General features: G+C 42.0%; 1 protein-coding gene across 3 annotated transcripts in view; it reads right to left on the minus strand.

Annotated features, from left to right (window-relative positions):
- Positions 1-19,681, minus strand: part of CPQ (carboxypeptidase Q) — a 164,172-nt gene that overhangs the window by 129,737 nt on the left and 14,754 nt on the right. For 2 of the 3 annotated variants that reach the window (XM_082310230.1, XM_082310231.1), the window contains one exon: positions 9,015-9,474. In XM_082310230.1, coding sequence (XP_082166356.1) covers positions 9,015-9,441 — 427 coding nt within the window. In that variant the 5' untranslated portion in view covers positions 9,442-9,474. The remainder of the gene's footprint in view (positions 1-9,014; positions 9,475-19,681) is intronic. The other variant, XM_082310232.1, reaches the window with a different exon arrangement.

Consider the following 19,681-nt stretch of genomic DNA (forward strand, 5'->3'; position numbering starts at 1 on the left):
GAAGACAGAATTACAAACATGATAAACTTGGCTGAGTACATGAAGCTGAAGACTATTTATTTGTACTCACCATGTGAACCATTATACATATTGCTGCATTGAGCCAGTGAGCAAAAGAGTCTATGTAGTACTATGGGCTTCCTCTCATTTCTCATATTAAACAGTAAATTATACCCTGTAATTTCGGAGAATTAAGGTACAGGAAGGGTGTTAATGGTGGGAACAAGCAGGTAACCTTCAATTACCAACAAAATTATATATTACAACGTCCTCTGTACACAGAAATGTACATTTCTATCTAAACACTTGGATATGCCACAACTTTGATGATCATGCTGTCAGTTGAAATAAATAGCACAGTATGCATTAGCAAGGTCTAAAAATCTGTCACAGGCAGGACAAAGGCAAGACTGACTCCAGTTACTCTTTATTAGCTACAGAAAGTTCAATTTTTTATTTTTTATATATAAATAAATAAATATACATAAAAGCACCTGTAAATCAGCTGTCTGCAACATTGCCATGCATCAGAAGTCTGATTCTTGGCATGAGCAATTCTGTCTGGAGAGTCACCTCCTAGCAGCTGCTTACCTGCCAGCAATCATGCCAGAAGTAGATTAGTTCAAAGGGAATTCCCCATGAGATAACTTATTCTCCTCAAGATTAAATGCAGTGAACATTTAAGCCATTTTAGTATCTGCAGCTATGCATGTGTCTGTGTCAGTAACAGGTTTCAGAGAAGAGTAAGAAAAAAAAGGAAAAACCACCCTATTATCAGATTTTAAAAACTGATGAATCTCTATTAAAACATCAAGGAAACTTCATACAGAATATTGTTGCTGCTCTTGGCCACACCAGAGCGAGGCATGGCAAGACTTTACCATACTGAGTTTCAGGAATTCCTGAGATTTGGGAACCCAGTCTCTGTTGATTTTTATTTATTACTATCCTAGAAACACTCAGCTCATAAACACACAGAAATTCAACCTAGTTAGTTACAATCAAATGCTGTATTAAAAGAATAATTTAGCAAAGGCAGAAAGAAATATCATTTGCATACTGTTTAACCTTACTGGATACTAATTTCCTGATTAGTCAATTATGGTATTACTGTCTTTTTTTTTTCCCCCTCCCAGTCTCATTTTTTCATCCAGTTAACAGCAACAGTCCCTTGGAGATCTAGTTACAAAACCAAATGCAGCCATCATTAATTCGACAATAATTTTTTTCAATAACATCAAGTGAATAACTCACCCCTACGTACCTTCCAAATTTCATTTACTTCACACTGTGTTAACATAAGAATTATGATTTCTCTTACAAATCACACTATGGAACAGCGATGCTGCTGATCCACATGCACTGAAGCTGTCACTGTCAAATAAATAATCTGATGGGCAAGGCAATTTTTGCTTAAAACAATTAAAATATGATATTTTTAGGTCTAGACACAACAAAGCTGGAAACTACATCAACTTAGTCTCTGCTAAACTTCCCTGTGTGTTGTATATTTAAAATTCTTGCATCCTAAGCATAAAATACTGCCTGAAATATCAACACAGAAAGTCAACAACACATCTAACTGTTCTGGTACTGGTGGAGATTTTGGAACTAGGGAAGAACATACCTGAAACATGTCCTGGCCTCTGCAGTCATGATAGCAAGAGGGAGATAGAGTGCTACCTCCCCATTCATCAGAACCAGGCATCAGGACACCAGGACCAGGAAACCAAGAAGAAGACAAAGAAAGAGTAGGAGCAGCAACACACCATGAGAGCACGGCACAAAGCCTACCTGATAATCGCAGCCCTGCCTTGCAAACCAGTGACATCAGGCCATGTTTATTCCCTCATTTCTTGTCTACTGGATGGCTCCCACTTCTCAGATTTCTCCATTTCCACCTCAGCTCTCCCACAAAGCTAATTTAGCCTGGAAGTGCCACATCAAGGTATACTGTACTACATGCCAACCCTAAGCACCCCAAGCTTTTCTGACCTTAGCCTGCCTAATCCAGTTGCCTTTCAGACTTGACCATCTCCCCAGGATAAAAGTACCATGCCTCTGCTTCTTTCAGAAATGGCCCACATGCACTGTCTTGTGCCTGTTTCACAAGGTAGCTTCTTTCACAGAGTTACAGAGAAATTTTTTTTGCATGGGTCACAAGAAAGACCTGCACACATGAAGTTATAATGTAGCAGCTGAGATGTGCAGTTCTCCTGTAAAAATGGCAGTCTTGAACCCTGGATGCCACATCACCCTGAACAGAACCAGAGCATGTGCCAGGATCAATACTCCTGGATGAGGATCTAAGAAAATGAAGCATGCAATGGGGAAAAAGTAGATATACATGTCTGGAGATAGGGAAGAAAAGTAGTTGTTGAGACAGGGCAAAGAAAATAAGGTTTTGGGGAGTAGAGGGAAAAGGCAAATATATTCTTGAAAACTAAGTAAGATTGGAGACCTGGCATTATATCCTATTTAGGTTCAGCATCCTCTAAAATCAGCCCAGAGAACATTCTTTCCCTCAACTTCTAGCTTACCTCTTAAAAACATGTTGCTTTTGAGCTCTCTCCAGCAATTAGTACAGCTTTCCCCCAACGCCCCACATGATTCAACAAGATTTTCAGAAAAACAAACCCAAATTCTGGGTCCATCATGAACTCATCAAATTAAGGCTTGGTGTCAGGCTGAAGCAAATAGAAGATTCATATCATCACTTTTTTTTTTTCTCCCTCAAAAATTATTAGCATGTACTGAAAATTTAAAATACTTTAACACCTAGAAACACAATTGCTCTATCAACACATATCAATATGTACTGATATAAGAATTATAATATGAAGAGAAGATTAAATATATCAGGGGAACTGTGGAACGAAGGAGAGGGTTTTTATCAGGAAGAAAGATTTTGTAAAATCGGAATATACTTCTGGAAAATGTGACCTCACCTACTCTGTGGAACAGCAAAGAGAATTACTTCATGAAACTAAAATTGCATAGGAGAGTTATCCAAAAGGATATGAGGCTATTCAGCTCTGATGCACAGCACAGAGACTAAACCTATTACTCCGTTCTTTAAGAAGAACACAGAGAAAAATAAACACTATATAATAGTTACATTTTTGACAAATATGACTTACTATTTCCAGCAAGTACTGGACCTCATTAGAACGGTTTGGTTTCTATAACATGTTGCTTACTGTGCAGCAGTAAATCCTAGCAGCAAAGGGGTTGGACTCAACCCCAGGCATGAAGCCTTGGACACCAAAAGAGCAGGGCAACAGGTCTGGTTCTCCCCGAAGCAGCCCTGTGCAGGACACAGGCTTGCTATGCAATGTCTGGGGAGAATCAGGCACCCAAGAACAGGATCCAGAAGAGCCAGTTTCAGAGCACACAGGTGTCTAAGGCAGAAAGTACCAAGGGCAACCATTCCCTCCCTAGCGAGTCAAGAGGCCAGTCACTGCAGGCTGTCCCCTGGGAGGGAAGGTGGCAGTGCCACTCAGCTGTGCATGCGTTCCCCACGCATGCAGAAAATCACATTCAAATCCTGCCTCCATTAGTGTGAGGCAGGAGCTTCAGCCTGGGCTTACCATCCTTGAGGTAATCACCCTCAACTCAGAAACACTGAAACGGGCCAAGACCTGAAAATTCAATTTTTTGCCGTTGCCAATCTGTACAGTTCACTTGAACATTCATTAAAGCAGTGACTGGAACCCATGTCCTTCCCAGACGGCATGTCCACCTCAAAGCCACACAGCTACTCCTACTCTCTAAATCTTTGAAATGCCACTGAAGCAACTTTTGGCCCAGACACCGGGCCACTGAACACCACAGCGTCTGAGGTCCTTCATGGACGTCATCTTTTACATTCCAAGAAAAACAGTAGCATAATTATCATACCACAAGCAGCACTGCTCGAAGGAATAATAAACAATCCAGGCACCCAATACTGAGGCTCATGGTCTCAAGATATGAATCAATACCTCCTCCCACATAGAAAAACAGGGACCCAGTGAAGACAGAAGGAGGTCTTTGCTGTGCACTGTGCTCTCACGCCTACGACTCTCTCCAACCCCTGTTCTCAGCACTGAACCCCTCATCGAAGAGGGTACCCAAGTCCCTCCAGAAGGATCTCCTTCTCTCCCAGTAGGTGAGTGGTCATCCAAGATGCTGGCAACTCAAGGGTAATTCCTCTGACACACATTAACTTTTTTGTTGGCCTTTTGTTAATCTAGATGAATTCCCTAATCCACTTCACCACTAAGAAACAAAAAACGAGAGTCAACACTGGGGAAAAATACACCAGCCACAACTGCGGCCAGACCACTTCTTTCAGCAGCATCCCTGGCTTAAAAAGACTGTCAGCCTACAGCAACAGCACACGCCTTCAACAGCTTTGAGACACATATTATCACCATTTTATAAAAACAGTCTGGAACTATTTTCATGTTATCTAAGTGGCAAAACTCCCACTACCTTCTATAAGAGCAAGACTGGACCAAATGTTGTTGATAGTTAAACAAAAAACCCCATGACTTGAACACAAAAACTAGGAAAAAGTCTGCCAATACTTCATATTTATATTATTTCAGTTTTGCTGCAACAAACAGTACTTAGAAACCAGAGACTGTTCGTTTTTTGAGGAGACATTTCGGGCAGGCTGCATTCTGGGTTTGGTTCTACTTGTCAGTATTTCTTTAAAATGAAAGGGCAGGGTCACCCATCAGGAAAAAAAAGAGTGCATTTTAAAACACATGCAAAAAATATGAATTCTTTGATACTTTATGGTCAAACATCTGCTAAACTACTACTTTCCTTCAATTATAGGATTCTCAAAGCAACAATTATATCTATTTTCCTCAGAATTTGGGGAATATAATCAGTACTACCAGAAATCAACACAGTCTCTCTATATATATCTGTATGTTTTGCCAATGTTGAAACACTGGAAATGAGACAAGGACATTGACTAAATATGGTAAACCTCCAGTTTGTCAGCTCCCTAAACTGAGCACTTTCTAACATGCAACCCTGTTTGTTACCTAGAAAACCATTTCTTCGAGGTGGTGACCATTTTCAATCTCTGCTGACTTCTGGAAATTCAAGCCACTCTGTGTTTAATGTTTCTCCTCTCCCTGTCGCTAAGACAGGCATGAAAGTTACTCCCTCCCTGTAAGGAGATCAAAGAAAGTGAAAACTTTCTCTTTGACCCAACACCTTCAAATTTTGGGATACATTGAAAGGGAAAACATTTTTTTTTCCTCTTCAATAAAAAAATATAACCTTTTCTGTGCTGTTCCTTTTTGCTGTGTAAATCAGACTGAATCTGGAAACTTGACACCCTGGCATGTTGCCCAGTCCTGAAGAAGAAAATAGGGAAATGCAGATTTTACCCACAAGATCACAAGGTATCAAAAAGCCTCCTGCACATCATCAGAACTGTTCCAACCTTGAGTGAGCCAACCAGCTCTATGCCAAACTCATATCTGAGCCAAAGTGGGCAAATCCCAGCAAATCCAATAAACGGGCAAAGCTCTGTGCACATCCCATAAGATTTTCAACCCCACAGGCATGGGTTAGATAGAAGACCTGCAGGAAGAGACACTCCTTGTATCCTGGAGTCAATGCTGGCTTGGGCTCCACAGCTAAAATACTGCTACTGTTTAGGGCTTCCTCTTCCTGCCCCTAAGGATTGTGGATTTTTTTCCACACGCTCGCATGGCATACGCCGAAATGGAAAATGAGCAGCGTCAGCATGTGCTCTGGCCATTGGGTCACTCTTAGGAAACACTGGTTTGAATTTCCATGGACAGAAGGGAAAATAAACCCTGAATTTCCAACACCCAAAGCCAGGCTTCTAACTGCTGTTAGGCTATTGCCATGTTAATAAAGAGCCCTTCAGAGCACTAGCTCAGGGAGCTGAGCTCTGAGGGCACGGGGGGCCACTGAGGCCAGCATGAAGCACTAAGCACATCCAGAGAGAAGTAATGTCTTAAGTTGCTGCCAAAGCTCCCTATTTTCTTAGCTCATCAGGTCTCAAGCCTGGGGGCACATAATGGGAAGGGAGGAATGCAGGACATTAACTGAGAAGATGAGAAAGCAAGAAATGGTCTCCTGTGCCTCCTGATGGGATAGGGGTGTCGCCCCTTCTCATCTTAACCCCATGCCCAGACCTTAAAAAAGTCCAGCCAATGCTGTCCTCTGGCTCTAAGTAGGCATCAGTAGCATCAAGGAAGGGATGGATCTGTCAGGGCTCTACAGAGACAGTGGTTTGTAAACTGAGGAGTCTGAAAAGTATCCTGATAGGAACACTGATTTAAAGCATGCAATAACTATCAAACTAAGACCAAACACCTTCAGGGATCACCTGCACAGTCCACTTTAGAGGCAGCTCTGAAGGATGTCTCTGCCCCTGGGCAGAACCCAGGTGCCAATGGCCAGATCATGGAGCCGACATGTGAAAGCCAGTCCTCGGCCTTTACCGCGTCCCTCTGGCAAAGCTCGGTGCAGCAGCGGTAGATCTCCCTGGTCTGATCCCGTGCAGCAACAGGAGCGCAACGCCAGGAGAAGCAGCATCAAGCATCTCATATTGAATTGCATTGTTTTGATTACAGGATGACTCACACTCCCACAGCTTCTTGGCTAAAACAAGACAAATCAGAACTGCCGATATTCCCTCACTGAGGGAAATTGTTCAAATATTTCCGATGTGATTTAGGGCAGCCGCCTATCCCTTTTTCTCAGGAATAAGGCATGGTGACAATCGCTGCTTAGAGCAGAGGGAGTGGATCTGAGAATGAATTCCTCGGAAGTGATGAGGCAGTGGTTTTAATAGTCTAACCACACATTTTTTATTCTGTGCTTGGGATGAGTGTGAGTTTTAGGACAGGCGCTTTTCTGAGCAGTACACCTTGCAATTCTCTTGCCCGGAGAGGCTGGTGACGAGCAGCTCTCGCCAGGCGTTTCCGTCAGCCAGGCGTCCGGTCCAGCGATCGGAAGAACGAGAGCCAAGAGCTCACCAGGGACCAGCTACCCCACATAACCTCCTCCAGCACGAAAACCTGTCACAGCTTGCAGAGAGCATGATTAGACCAACAGGAATCATAACAGCCACAAACAGTAGGACAGATTTTAAATCAGAAGGTAAATAATTTAATCAAAATCATTCCACCAACTGTGAGAAACTGCCCCGCTCTTCTGTGAGAGATCTCATTGCCATGCAGTCTTCTAGCACCAACACATACACCTCTTCAGAAACACAGCAGATCTCAGAGGAAAGTAAAAAGGTGAGGAAGGATAATGTAGGTTTTTTAACATTACTCAGTATAAACCAGCGCTGGATAATACAATTTTATCTTCCGATACATCACCAGCCACAGGTATTAGCCCAACCATTCAGTCATCAGTATAATAAGATCTTTACAGATGAAAAAGGAGGACACGATTAGCCTCTGTGAGCATTTTTAAACATGTACATTCAGTATCTCTCTAAATGAAAAAAGACAAACCTAGGAGTAAGACCAGTCAAGCCCAAATAACTATACAGCTAAGAAAGAGAAGCGAAAAACAGACGTCTCGGGATGTGAAGATGTTCGCCAAGATTAAGTTGCAGGTTCTCTTTGCAGGTTCAGTAACACTTGCTCAACACCTAAAATGCCATTTTAATTTTAGCTTCCTTTTTAGGAAGCTTGGAATAGGACTGAAAAGGATATAAAATAAGTTGTAGGTTTCACCTTTGTTGTAAATATTCTCCTATCAAAGCACTAAGCCTTAGACATATAATGGGATAAACAGATATTATTAATGGTTTTAGTTTTGCATTTTAGGCATGTGTTTACCTCAATATGACAGAAATACCTCAGACAAAATTTACAGGAGCGGTTTCCCAAACCAAGTAAGATTTATTCCACACATATCTCAAATTACCTAGTTTTACTTTGTTGTATTTTGAAGGGCTATATATTTTTTCTAAACAAAACAGCTTTTATACATTATTTGTTTCATTTCAAACAAGCTCACTATCACAAAAATTTACAATTCTTAAAAAATTTATGAGTACCATGTTACCTTTTACTTCCTAAACTAAATTTATTTTCTCATAAAGAAATAAGAATGCTTTTGAAGTGGTCTAGGAATAAATCTATTGTTATTTATGGAGACTAGTCACAGAAGGCTGTCATCCAGCCTTTAAATAGCAATCCTGAGAAAGCCCCACATCAACATGTACAAAACCAGAAACTTATAAATCTGTTTGCAAGCAAGCTAACATTTTGGGGCTCAAAACACCTGAACTTCACTGAACCCAGCGAACAATCATTCTTGTTCCCGAAGTAACATATCACACATGATCCGCTAAAAGACACCACGCAGATCAGTAACAGGTAAGTGCCAAAGACTTTCCAAGGTGAGTGTGAGAGAGTGAGTGGAGAGAAGAGGGAGGAGGTGGAGGGGAGGAAAAGACAAACAGATACCAATTGCCACGCTTAGCGAGGGGCTGGCACTTTCCAAGCTCAGCACGAGATTCTCCTCCTCTTCCTGCTGTCTTGTTTTTTGCCAGAGTGAAGTGCTGAGCTTGGCAGAACAGGGCACAGCAAGAAGAGCAGAAATCACGTGTCAACTCAACACCCCATGGAGAACTTCTCTGGCCAAAATGAAAAAGGAAGGGCTGGAAAACCCCAGATCACAAGAACAAGTTGCCCACCAACCTCACTGGAGGAGCAGAATCTTTGCAAATGAGGTTCAGCAGCGTTAACCAAAACGGTATAGATTTAACAGAGAGCTCAGGAATCAACTCTAATTTTACAAGCTAGTTCAACCACACTGAATTAAACCGAACTGCATCATTCACCACCATGTCCTCCAGAAAAGTCCCAGAAAAATAGCATCTTGTCTTGCAGAACTATTATAGCAGGAAGAAAACTTCAGTTTGTCCATTGAGAGAAGCTGTTGTTAGGGGTATAATACAGTTTGGCATTAAAAAACAAGTGATACTTAATTCCAAAGGGAAGAGTTACCTTCTGGAGGAGTTGCAACACTGCTCCCAAGCCCCAAAATAGCAATGCTGTGATTCCTTGGTTCCAGCATCATTGCAAACTCTTCTCCTCTTTCCCAGTGTGGTATTTTCACAGGCTCCAGATGCACATTTTCCAGCCCGTCTTCCTGCAGGGCACTGAACATATACTTGATAGCTGCATCTAGATTTTTTGAACCGCTGAGTCTAGGTCCTATGCTATCGGCAAAAACTGCTAACCTTTCATAGGATCTGTTCTGAGCTTTTCCATGAACAGCAAGATCAATAATAGCTTTAGCAATATCAGTATAGCCAGCTATCTCATTTTTAATGTCTTCAAACGTTTTTGGGTAACCGTCATCTCTTCTCAAAGATTTCCCAGCATACTGCGGTAATAAACTCATGAAAAATATTAAGAATGCATACTTCATTTTTTCTCTTTTTTCTTTTCCACAGATGGCCTGCTGAAGAGACAAAAAGAAAAAAAAAAAAAAGGAATATTAAAAAAAAAAAATCATACAGCTATCAAGAAATACCTTTTGTTATTTGGATTGGCAGACAAACCAAAATGAAAAGAAATCAGTTTATCATGAAAATGCTTTGATCAGAACTAGCAGGGAAGTAAACTCAACTTGGAGACACAATTATTGAAAGCAAATGAAAAAGACACTTAGACCGCTGGACACAATCTTTGTTGTGGTCTTCAGAAACATCCTTGGAATGCTGCATCTCTTTAAATAATCACATCCTTCACTGAAACAAAACCCAGGGCTGCTCCCATCCAGGAGGAGCTTTGCATCTCCCTTCTGCTAGGAGCAGGATTTGCCATAAGTGCCAAATCAAATGTCTTCACATGAAACATCTGGACAAAAAAATTTCTTAAACCATTCATGAATAAAAGTGCTTCTTAATCTCTACCTTCATAATCAGGAAAGCACTTTCTATTGCGCTAGAAAGATGTCAGAGCAATTTAGATCCAATGCCCCCAGGAAGAAAGTATGAATTTCTTCATTGCATAAATCCATGACTACCAGAGAAACACAATTTCTTATTAACTGGTGTATCTCTTAAGGACTGACTTCAGCAGCACTGTAGAGAGGTGCAGCGCCAGGGGTGCTGATCCTGTGTTGAATACCAAGAGTTACCTTTGTTAACATTTTATAGTTTATCCATCTTATCATTAAAAGTTCTCATTATCAAGATCTTGAAAATTTTCAATCCCATAAAAACAACGGTTTGTCTATATTATTAATTGAACTGATGAAAAAACCTCTGGAATCAGTTGTAGTTGCAAAGCTCTTGTATAACATAAGAAATATGATTCTCCAAGCCCAAAATACTAATGTCTTTATACACAAAAGGAAATGTAATTGTTTCATTTTCCTTTGAATTTAAATCAGGCTGCAATTTGAATGATAAAAATTCGCAATAAGAAATAAAGCCTTTAAATCAGCTCTATAGCTGCAGCTATTATGAGACTTAAAAAAACAGTGATTAGTTACAGCCAAGTGAAGTGAAAATTACTGCTAGCCCAAAAAGATTTTGATTCAGCACTTTTGCCATTTTCATGGACTTTCATGGAAATACCAATATTTTTCAAAAAGAATGTAATTTGCCTTAAAAAAATATTAATGCGAAAGGCAAATGTTAGCCTCTATAAAGATGTTTTTCTTGGAAACAATTGTTCTACAAATAGGGAAGGACTAATTAGCTGGCTAATATGGATAAAATATGGGTAAATCAGACCTGCATGGCAGAAGTATTACTAAAAGCTTTTGCTGTTAAGATTTATTCTTCATTATTCTTCATTATTCTTCATTACTCTTCTTCCTTGTTTGTATTCATTTAGTATTTCTGGAGAGTTATACTCTTCATTTTATAATCACTGCCCTGAGGAATCATGACAATATACTCACCTTGTATTTTTGGTTCATGATGTTCTATGCATACAGAAAGCCAGTAAAAAGGGGCGGGGGGGGGGGTATGAGTGTGTGTGTGTGTACCTATATACACATGTATTTGCATATATTATATCCACATATGATATTCACATGTAAAATTTTAAAAATCGTCCTTTATTTTCAGACAATTGAGCATTAATTCTCAGTCATTTTATGGAGTACACAAGTTTCACAATAACCAAATGGCTTTGTAAATCATAATGCCAGAAGGGACCAGTGCATCTATCTAGCCTGACCGCCACAGAACACTGATTGCAGGATATTCCTGAATTAACTCCCACCACTAGAAGCCACACAGCAAACCAGCAGTTGAGCCAATTCCTGAGAGAGTAAAGGTGAGGTTACACCAGTTTTGTGCCTCTGGGAGCATGTGCCACAGTTGTATTTGAAGCTTACGCAAGCTCCATTCTGAATGATCTAAGCTAAGAAACCACCTTTCCACCTATGTTTGCTACAATGAACCACAAATAGATGAACTTATTTTCTCAAGATGTTCATTCTGGACCATTTTCCAGCATTTGCTAAAAATAAATAAATAAAAGTAAGCCTTTGAAATAATGAGGTTACAGTAACAGACAATGAATTCTGACATCGCATCTAGTATGTATCTTGACCCATTTCCTCTCCTGTCCTCTATTAGTTTCAGTGTATTTATTTATATTTCCACCTAGAAATCTTTGTCTCAGTGTAGGTTGCAGGGACTTCTCATTTGACCTGCCCTTGTTCAAGAAACATGTTGAGATAAACAAGAATCTGGGAAATTCAGATGTAAGTTTGGTAGTTTGTACAGTTGCCACTTCTGATTTTTTCTCAGGTTTTTATTCACATTATTCTTCCACAGAAGCTTCACCTTAACAATGGCTGAGCATGCTAGGAGGAGCTGAACTACCACTCTCAGTAAAGAGTCTAGTTGGTACTAAGAATTTGAATGCTTATCCTTCCTGTATGTTACTATACGAAATCACTAGTAACTTGAAAGTAGAACTTCTGCAAAGTCAGTAAAGTGTAGATCACACAATCACAGAATGGTTGAGGTTGGAAGGGATCTCTGGAGGTCATCTTGTCCAACCCCTCTGCTCAAGCAGGGCCACCTAGAGCAGACTGCCCAGAACCATGTCCAGACAGCTTCTGAGTATCTCCAAGAAGGGAGACTCCACAACCTCTCTGGGCAACCTGCTCCAGCTCGGTAACCATCACTGTAAAAAAGTGTTTCCTGATGTTCAGACCAAACCTCCTGTGTTTCAGTTTGTGCCCATTGCCTCTGGTCATGTCACTGGGCACCACTGACAAGAATCTGGCTCCATTCTCTTTGCACCCTCCCTTCAGGTATTTATAGACATTGACAAGAGCCCCCCTGAACCCAGGTGTTCAGCTACTTTTCTATCCACCTCTCTGTCTGCTCATCCAGCCCATACTTCATCAGCTTCCCTAAGAAGATCTCATAGGAGACAGTGTGAAAAGCCTTACTAATGTCAAGGTAGACAATATCTATCACTCTCCCCTCTTCTACTAAGCCAGGCGTTTCATCATAGAAGGTTATCAGGTTGGTGAAGCATGACCTTCCTTTGGTAAACGCATGCTGAGTACTCCCAGTCACCTTCTTGTCCTTCATGTGCCTGGAAATGATTTCCAGGATTCATTGTTCCATATCTTCATGACTGAAGTGAGGCTGACTGGCTTGTAGTTCCCTGGGTCCTCCTTCTTGCCCTTTCTGAAGATAGGAGTGACTTCTGCTCTCGTGGGGCTCAGTTACCTCTGCTGATTGCCATGATCTTCCACAGACAACTGTGAATGGCCTTGCAATGACATCAGCCAGTTCCCTCAGCACTTGTGGATGCATTCCACCAGGGCCCATGGACCTATGGATGTCCAGTTTTCTTAAGTATTCCCTGACCTGACCCTCTTCACCAAGTGTAAGTCTTCCTTGCTCCAGACTTTCCCCCTCGTCTCAAGGGCCTGGGATTTCTGAAGGCTAGCTGTACTAATAAAAACTGAGGTGAAGAAGGTATTCAGTTCCCCAATCTTTTCCATGTCTTGTGTCACCAGGTCCCCTGCCCCATTCAGCAGAAGGCCCACCTTTTTCCTAGTCTTTCTTTTGCTGCTTATGCCCTTACAGAAGGCCTTCTCGTTGCCCTTCACTTTCCTTGTCAGATTCAGCTCCAGGTGGGCTCTGGCTTTCCTAAACCCATCCCTGCACGGTCAGAAAGCATCTCTATATTCCTCCCAGGTCACCTGTCCCTGCTTCCACATTCCGTACACTTTATGTCTGAGTTTTGCCAGGAGCAACTTGTCCATCCATGCAGGCCTCCTGGCATCTTTGTTTGACCTCCTGCTAGTTGAAATGGACTATTCTTGAGCTAGAAGGAGGTAATGCTTGAATATTACTGAGCTTTCTTGGGATCCTCTTCTCTCTTCCAGGGCCTTATCCCACAGGACTCTTATCAAGCAGAATTTTGAAGAGGTCAAAGTCTCTCTCCTGAAGTGCAGCACTCTGATCTTGATTTTCGCCTGGCTCCCTGCTCTTGGGATCCTGAGCTTCAATATCTCATGGTCACTGCAGCCAAGGCTGCCTTTGACCTGCATATCACAACCAGTCCTTCCTTGCTTGTAAGTATGAGGTCCAGCAGAGCACCTCTCCTTGCTGGCTCCTCTGTTACCTGTGTCAAAAAGTTATCATCAACGCTCTCCAAGAACCTCCTGGATTGCTTATACCCTGCTATACCCTATCTTCTAGCAGATATTGGTATGGTTAAAGTCCCCCATGAGCATCAGGGCCTGTGAATGTAAGGCTACTTCCAGCTACAGAAGGCCTCATCTACTTGTTTTTCCTGATCAGGTGGCCTATAGTAGACACCCTCTACAATGTCACCCATATTGGTCTGCTCTTTAATCCTTATCCATAAGCTCTCAGTTTGCTCATCATCCATCCCCAGGCAGAACTCCAAGCACCCCACCTGCTCTCTCACATAAAGAGCAACTCCACCTCCTTTTCTTCCCAGGTTGTCCCTCCTGAAGAGCATGTGTCTATCCATTGCAGCATTCCAGTCATGTGAGCTATCCCACCACATCTCCATGATCCCAACAAGATCATAGCCCTGCAACTGCACACAGATCTCTAACTCCTCGTATTTATTCCCCATGTTGCATATATTAAGTATACAGGCACTTAGAAGCATGGATTCATCAGGGAGGTGATCGTGCCCCTGTACTCAGCACTGGTGAGGCCGCACCTCGAGTACTGTGTTCAGTTTTGGGCCCCTCACTACAAGAAGGACATGGAGGTGCTGGAGCGTGTCCAGAGAAGGGCAACGAAGCTGGTGAAGAGTCTGGAGCACAAGTCTTATGAGGAGCGGCTGAGGGAACTGGGGCTGTTTAGCCTGGAGAAGAGGAGGCTGAGGGGAGACCTGATTGCTCGCTACAACTACCTGAAAGGAGGTTGTAGCAAGGTGCGGGTCAGTCTCTGCTCCCAGGTAACAGGGGATAGGACGAGAGGAAACGGCCTCAAGCTGCGCCGGGGGAAGTTTAGGTTGGATATTAGGAAAAACTTCTTCACCGAAAGGGTAGTCAGGCGCTGGAACAGGCTGCCCAGGGAAGTGGTTGAGTCCCCATCCCTGGAGGTATTTAAAAGACACATAGATGTGGTGCTTAGGGACATGGTTTAGTGGTGGCCTTGGCAGTGATAGGTTAACGGTTGGACTTGATGATCTTAAGGGTCTTTTCCAACCTTAACGATTCTATGATTCTATGATCAATGGAAACAGAGGAGGCAACCCACAACATTTTTGTGAGAGCTGTCTGATCAGCTTCCAAGAAGGGAGGGTGACCCACCAGGCATGCATTCATAAGATACCTCTGAAACACTGGCTGTGCAATGCAGACTTAAGACACAGAAAGAGTGAAAGGATTAAACCACATTTCTAGCATCCATAAATCACCAGAGGAGGAGAAAAAAAAAAAACAAAAAACAAACCAACCAAACAACAACAACCCTTCCCAACAAACCACACACACAAAATTTTTGGAGTCACCAAGCCTAGCTCATATGATAATCAGTACAAACTGCCAACCTTTCATAGGTCTTTATGGGTCTTTTCATAAGCAGCAAGATAAACCACAGCTTTAGCAATACAAGAATATTAAACTATTCACCTTAACTATTCAAATGTTCCCTAAACTTGAGATCAAGGCAGTAACAAACTTGTCACAGTGAAGTGTCATTTTCCAAAAAGAACAACAAAAATCGTCTGTGATTTCATCTATGAATGACAAATCTATCACACAGATTTCCTCTCTCTCTGCGAGACAGACAGGGCAAAGGTCTTACACAACCAGGAACAGAAGACTCTAGGGTTATCTCAGGACACCGACAGAGAACTGCAGAAAGCCTTTTATAGTCTGAGTTACTGTTTATTTGTGGTTATACTGCACAGAGAGTATTGGTGTATTTTTATTGCTAAGCTCTGTACTTTCCCCATGTTCCTTCCCTTTGGACCAGTTAATTACATGCTCACAGACATCCTCTGCTAGAGACATCAGTAATTTTCTCAGGATGACCATGCTCGTTCCCTGCTTTTTGCCAAGCTCATCATCCATGAAGAAGCAAGCAAGATAATATGATTTCTGCTATAAGACAAATTCTTGCTGAGTGGAGTAATACAACAACTTTGTAGAGTTAGTTTCAAAAACTTAAGGTTTGGGGGGTTGTTTGTTTAAGAGTTTGCAAAATCTACCAGACAAAGCTGATACATTTAGTTTTTAAACAGAAAAAACAGGGGGATTGTTTAATTAGCATTGGCAACCTCAAAGAGCCCCCAGCTACCAACTTCATGCATTTTTTTCAATGAAGAAATGAAACCACAGTTATCACATTTCCCTCAACTAAGAAATGCTTCCTTTGCTTTTCCTGGCCTCATTCAAAACCAGCATCATCTTCACTCCAAAGGTTGCCCCAGAGGAGCTGCATTTAAGAGCTGCATTTTTTTCCAGGAATTTCCCACTAAACACTGAGAACAGACATGTTTCCACAGCTTTTGTGGATGTAACATACTCCCACCATGTACAGTGTTTCACTACCTGCCACTGCATTGTAAGAGGAGCGTAACTAAATGCAAACCCTGGGCAAGGACACAAGAATGGGAATGTGATTTATTGTGCTTTCCCTGAATAGTCCAGCATAATCTGGCCAAAAGCTAGCAGCGTTCAGAAATAATTCCCTGCTAGGTAAAGTAACATCATACTCACTTGGACTGCTATGCAGGAATCACTTGACTGCTAATTCAGGGAAAGAATAGCACATCTGTTGTCCCAGTCTCTGGAACATTAAGTTTATCACCCCAGTGAATCATCTGGGAAAAGAGACTACTGATTTTTGCACATCTCACTAGTTAGACTTAGCAAATGAACATCGCAGTGCCAGCCAAATTTAAAAAAAAAAAAAAAAAAAAAAAAAAAAGACAGTCACAATTGTTCGATGCATTTAATTATTCACCAAATTTCTTGAGTAGAAGTTTAAAGCCAAATGAGATAGGAAGAAAACAGACTTTCAGGAAGTACAGTCCTTTCTCCCAGCCCTATTAATGCATCGCATTCCATGGCTCTTTAGTACAAAAAAAAACATTTTCTGAACTAGGGATAAGAATCTGGGAATCTCCTTGCCCTTCCAAGATGGCAAGAATGCTCATCAGAAGGTTACAGTCCCTCAGTCCCTCTATTTTATTTCTCTGACCCTACAAATCTTGAATGCGTGGAAAGGACACAGAATGGTCTCATTCCAGCCTTTCCTGCAGCCTCATGTTTAGTATATTCTCCTAAAAAGTGAAGCTCTTAAGACCATGTGAAAACATACAACTCCAACCTTTCACTTCTTCAAAGGGACTTCTAATCATTGGCATGTTAAGTGAAAAGTGGGAGCTGCCATTGCTCCTCTTCCCGTTTTGAGCAGAACTGAAAGCCCTTCATATACAAGACACTGCATGTTTATGCCAGATGAATGTGGTCTCTTCAGAAACTTCAGCAAGGCTCAGGCCTTAATCATCTCCGGCTGAAAGGGTTACGTAGGCTCTCAGCTTTCCAAAGGCTACACTTAGGAACCACGGAAACTCTGTGGTCCAAAATGAGTACAAAGCTAAAAGGCAGTAATGTAAAATGGTTCCAATTGTTTTAGCTCCAGGTGGAGTGGATAGTGGGCATCCAGCCATGGCAGTACCTGGATCCATATACAGAAGGATGTGGTCTGAATACAGGCCACAGAAGAGAGAGATTTCGTTCTGCAAAATGCTAGCAGAACATTTCAAAAGCAAAGTCTGGAGCAAGGAAGGCATACCCTCAGTGGAGGAAGACCAGGTTAGGGAGCATTTAAACAAACTGGACATATATAAATCCATGTGGCCTAATGGGTTGCACCCACAAATCCTGAGAGAGCTGGCTGATGTCATTGTAAGGCCACTCTCAATCATATTTGAAAGGTATTGTCGCTCCTGTCTTCAAGGAGTGCAAGAAGTAAGATGTGGGGAACTACAGGCCAGTCAGCCTCACCTCGATCCCTGGCAAGGTGACAGGAAAAAATCCTTCTGGAAATTATTTCCAGACATAAGAAGGACAAGGTGACTTGGCATAGTTAGCATGGATTTACCAAGGGCAAATCATGCTTGATCAACCTGATGGCCTTCTAGAACAAAATTACTGGTTTGGTAGATGAGGGGAGAGCAGTGGATGTTGTTTGCCTTGACATTGGTAAGGCATTTGACATTGTCTCCCATAAGGTCTTAGGGAAGCTGATGAAGTATGGGCTGGATGAGCAGACAGTGAGGTGGACTGAAAACCGGCTGAACAACCAAGCTCAGAGGGTTTTGATTATTTGTACATCTAGTTGGTGGCCAGTAACTAGTGGTGTCCCCTAGAAGTCCATACTTGGTCCAGTACTCTTCAACATCTCCATTAATGATCTGGATGCTTGGACAGAGTGCAGCCTCAACAGACCTGCAGATGATGTGAAGTTAGGAGGAGCGGCTGATGTACACGATGGTTGTGCTGCCACTCAGAGTGAATGGAGAAATAGGCAGGCAGGAACCTTATGAAGTTCAACAAGAGGAAATGAAAAGTCCTGCATCTGGGGAGGACTAACCCCCATGCACCAAGACAGGCTGGGGCCACCAAGCTGGAAAGCAGCTTGGCAGAGAAAGATGATGGGGTCCTGGTGGACAAGCTGAGCATGAGTCAGCAATGCAACCTCATGGCAAAGACCAACAGCCTGGTGGGCTGCACATTAGGAGAAGTGTTGCCAGCAGGTGGAGGGAGGTGATCCTTCCCCTCTACTCAGCACTGGTGAGGCCACACCTGGAGTACTTGTCCATTTCTAGGCTCCCCAGTATAGGAGAGACATGGACATACTGGAGAGAGTCCAACAAAGGGCCATGAAGACAGTTAAGGGACTGTAGCATCTCTCCTATGAGGAGAAGCTGAGAGAGCTGGGACTGTTCAGCCTGCAGAAGACAAGACTCAGGAGGGGCTTCATCAATGGGTACAAATACCTGATGGGAGGGAACCAAGAAGACAGAGCCAGGCTCTTTTCAGTGGTGCCCACCAACAGAACAAGAGGCAATGGGCACAAATTGAAACATATGAAATTCCATTTGAATACAAGAATGCACTTTTTTACTGTGAGGGTGGTCAAACACTGGAACAGGTTGTCCAGAGAGGTTGTGAAATGTCTGTATGGGGAGATATTCCAAACCTGACTGGGCACAGGCCTGGGCAACCTGCTGCAGCTGACCTTGCTTAAATAGGGTGTTTGGATTAGATGAGCTCAAAAGATGTCTTCCAACCTAAATCTGTGATTCAGAATATGAAAGAAAACCATAAACACAAGCTGAAAGGATTTTTAAAAAATCAAGGGAGAAAGGCTGTAGGTATACAGAAGAAAAAGAGAAATTACAGGCAGGAAATAAGTCTTTTCCAGCTCCAATTAGTATAAGAGCATGAAATGTACAGCACAATGCTATGTTGGTAGTGCAGACAGTGTCATAAGAAGATGCATTTAATACTAGCTAAGCAGCTACTTTAAGGATGCTTCCACCTATTGTCTGATCCATTTGTCTGTAGCTAACTACTGTCTTTGATGCTAAAGGGCAATATCATTGGGGGATCTTCATCTTTTATGGTGCCCTTTTATAAAAGAACTTTAGCACACACAATCTGTAGCCAGGCTAACTGGTGTTACCACCATTAAAATCATTACAATACAAATTACTTAAATGTAACAGATGGAAAAGAATGAGAGAAAGAGGATAAAAAAAAAATCTCAGATGAGAACACTGTCGACAGCAATCTGATAACTGAAAGAGGAGCAGAGGGAACAGAAACAGGATAAACAAAGCTAGGGCAATGCTTCTTCTCCAGTGTGGCAAAGTTTTCCCAAAATCCCAGTTGAAAATACAGACAAAAGGATACAGAGAGTTCACAAGAGTCATGGTTATGGGAAATGAGGAAAGAAAACAATAAATTGAGGATATTAACCACTTAATTGCTAGAGATCTGCTAAATCTGCAGAGTATCTATCAGTTTCCTAACCATGTACAATTTGATTTTCCTCCAAGGAATGTAGGAAACCTTGAAATCACACAGTGGTTTTGATAACATTAGAAAAGACTGAAAAGCCCCAGGGTAACAAACTCACATGCTGCAGAGTGATGTCTAATACATTTAATAGCAT

This window comes from Platalea leucorodia, assembly GCF_965183815.1.
Source record: "Platalea leucorodia genome assembly, chromosome: 1".
Taxonomy (NCBI): Eukaryota; Metazoa; Chordata; class Aves; order Pelecaniformes; family Threskiornithidae; genus Platalea; species Platalea leucorodia.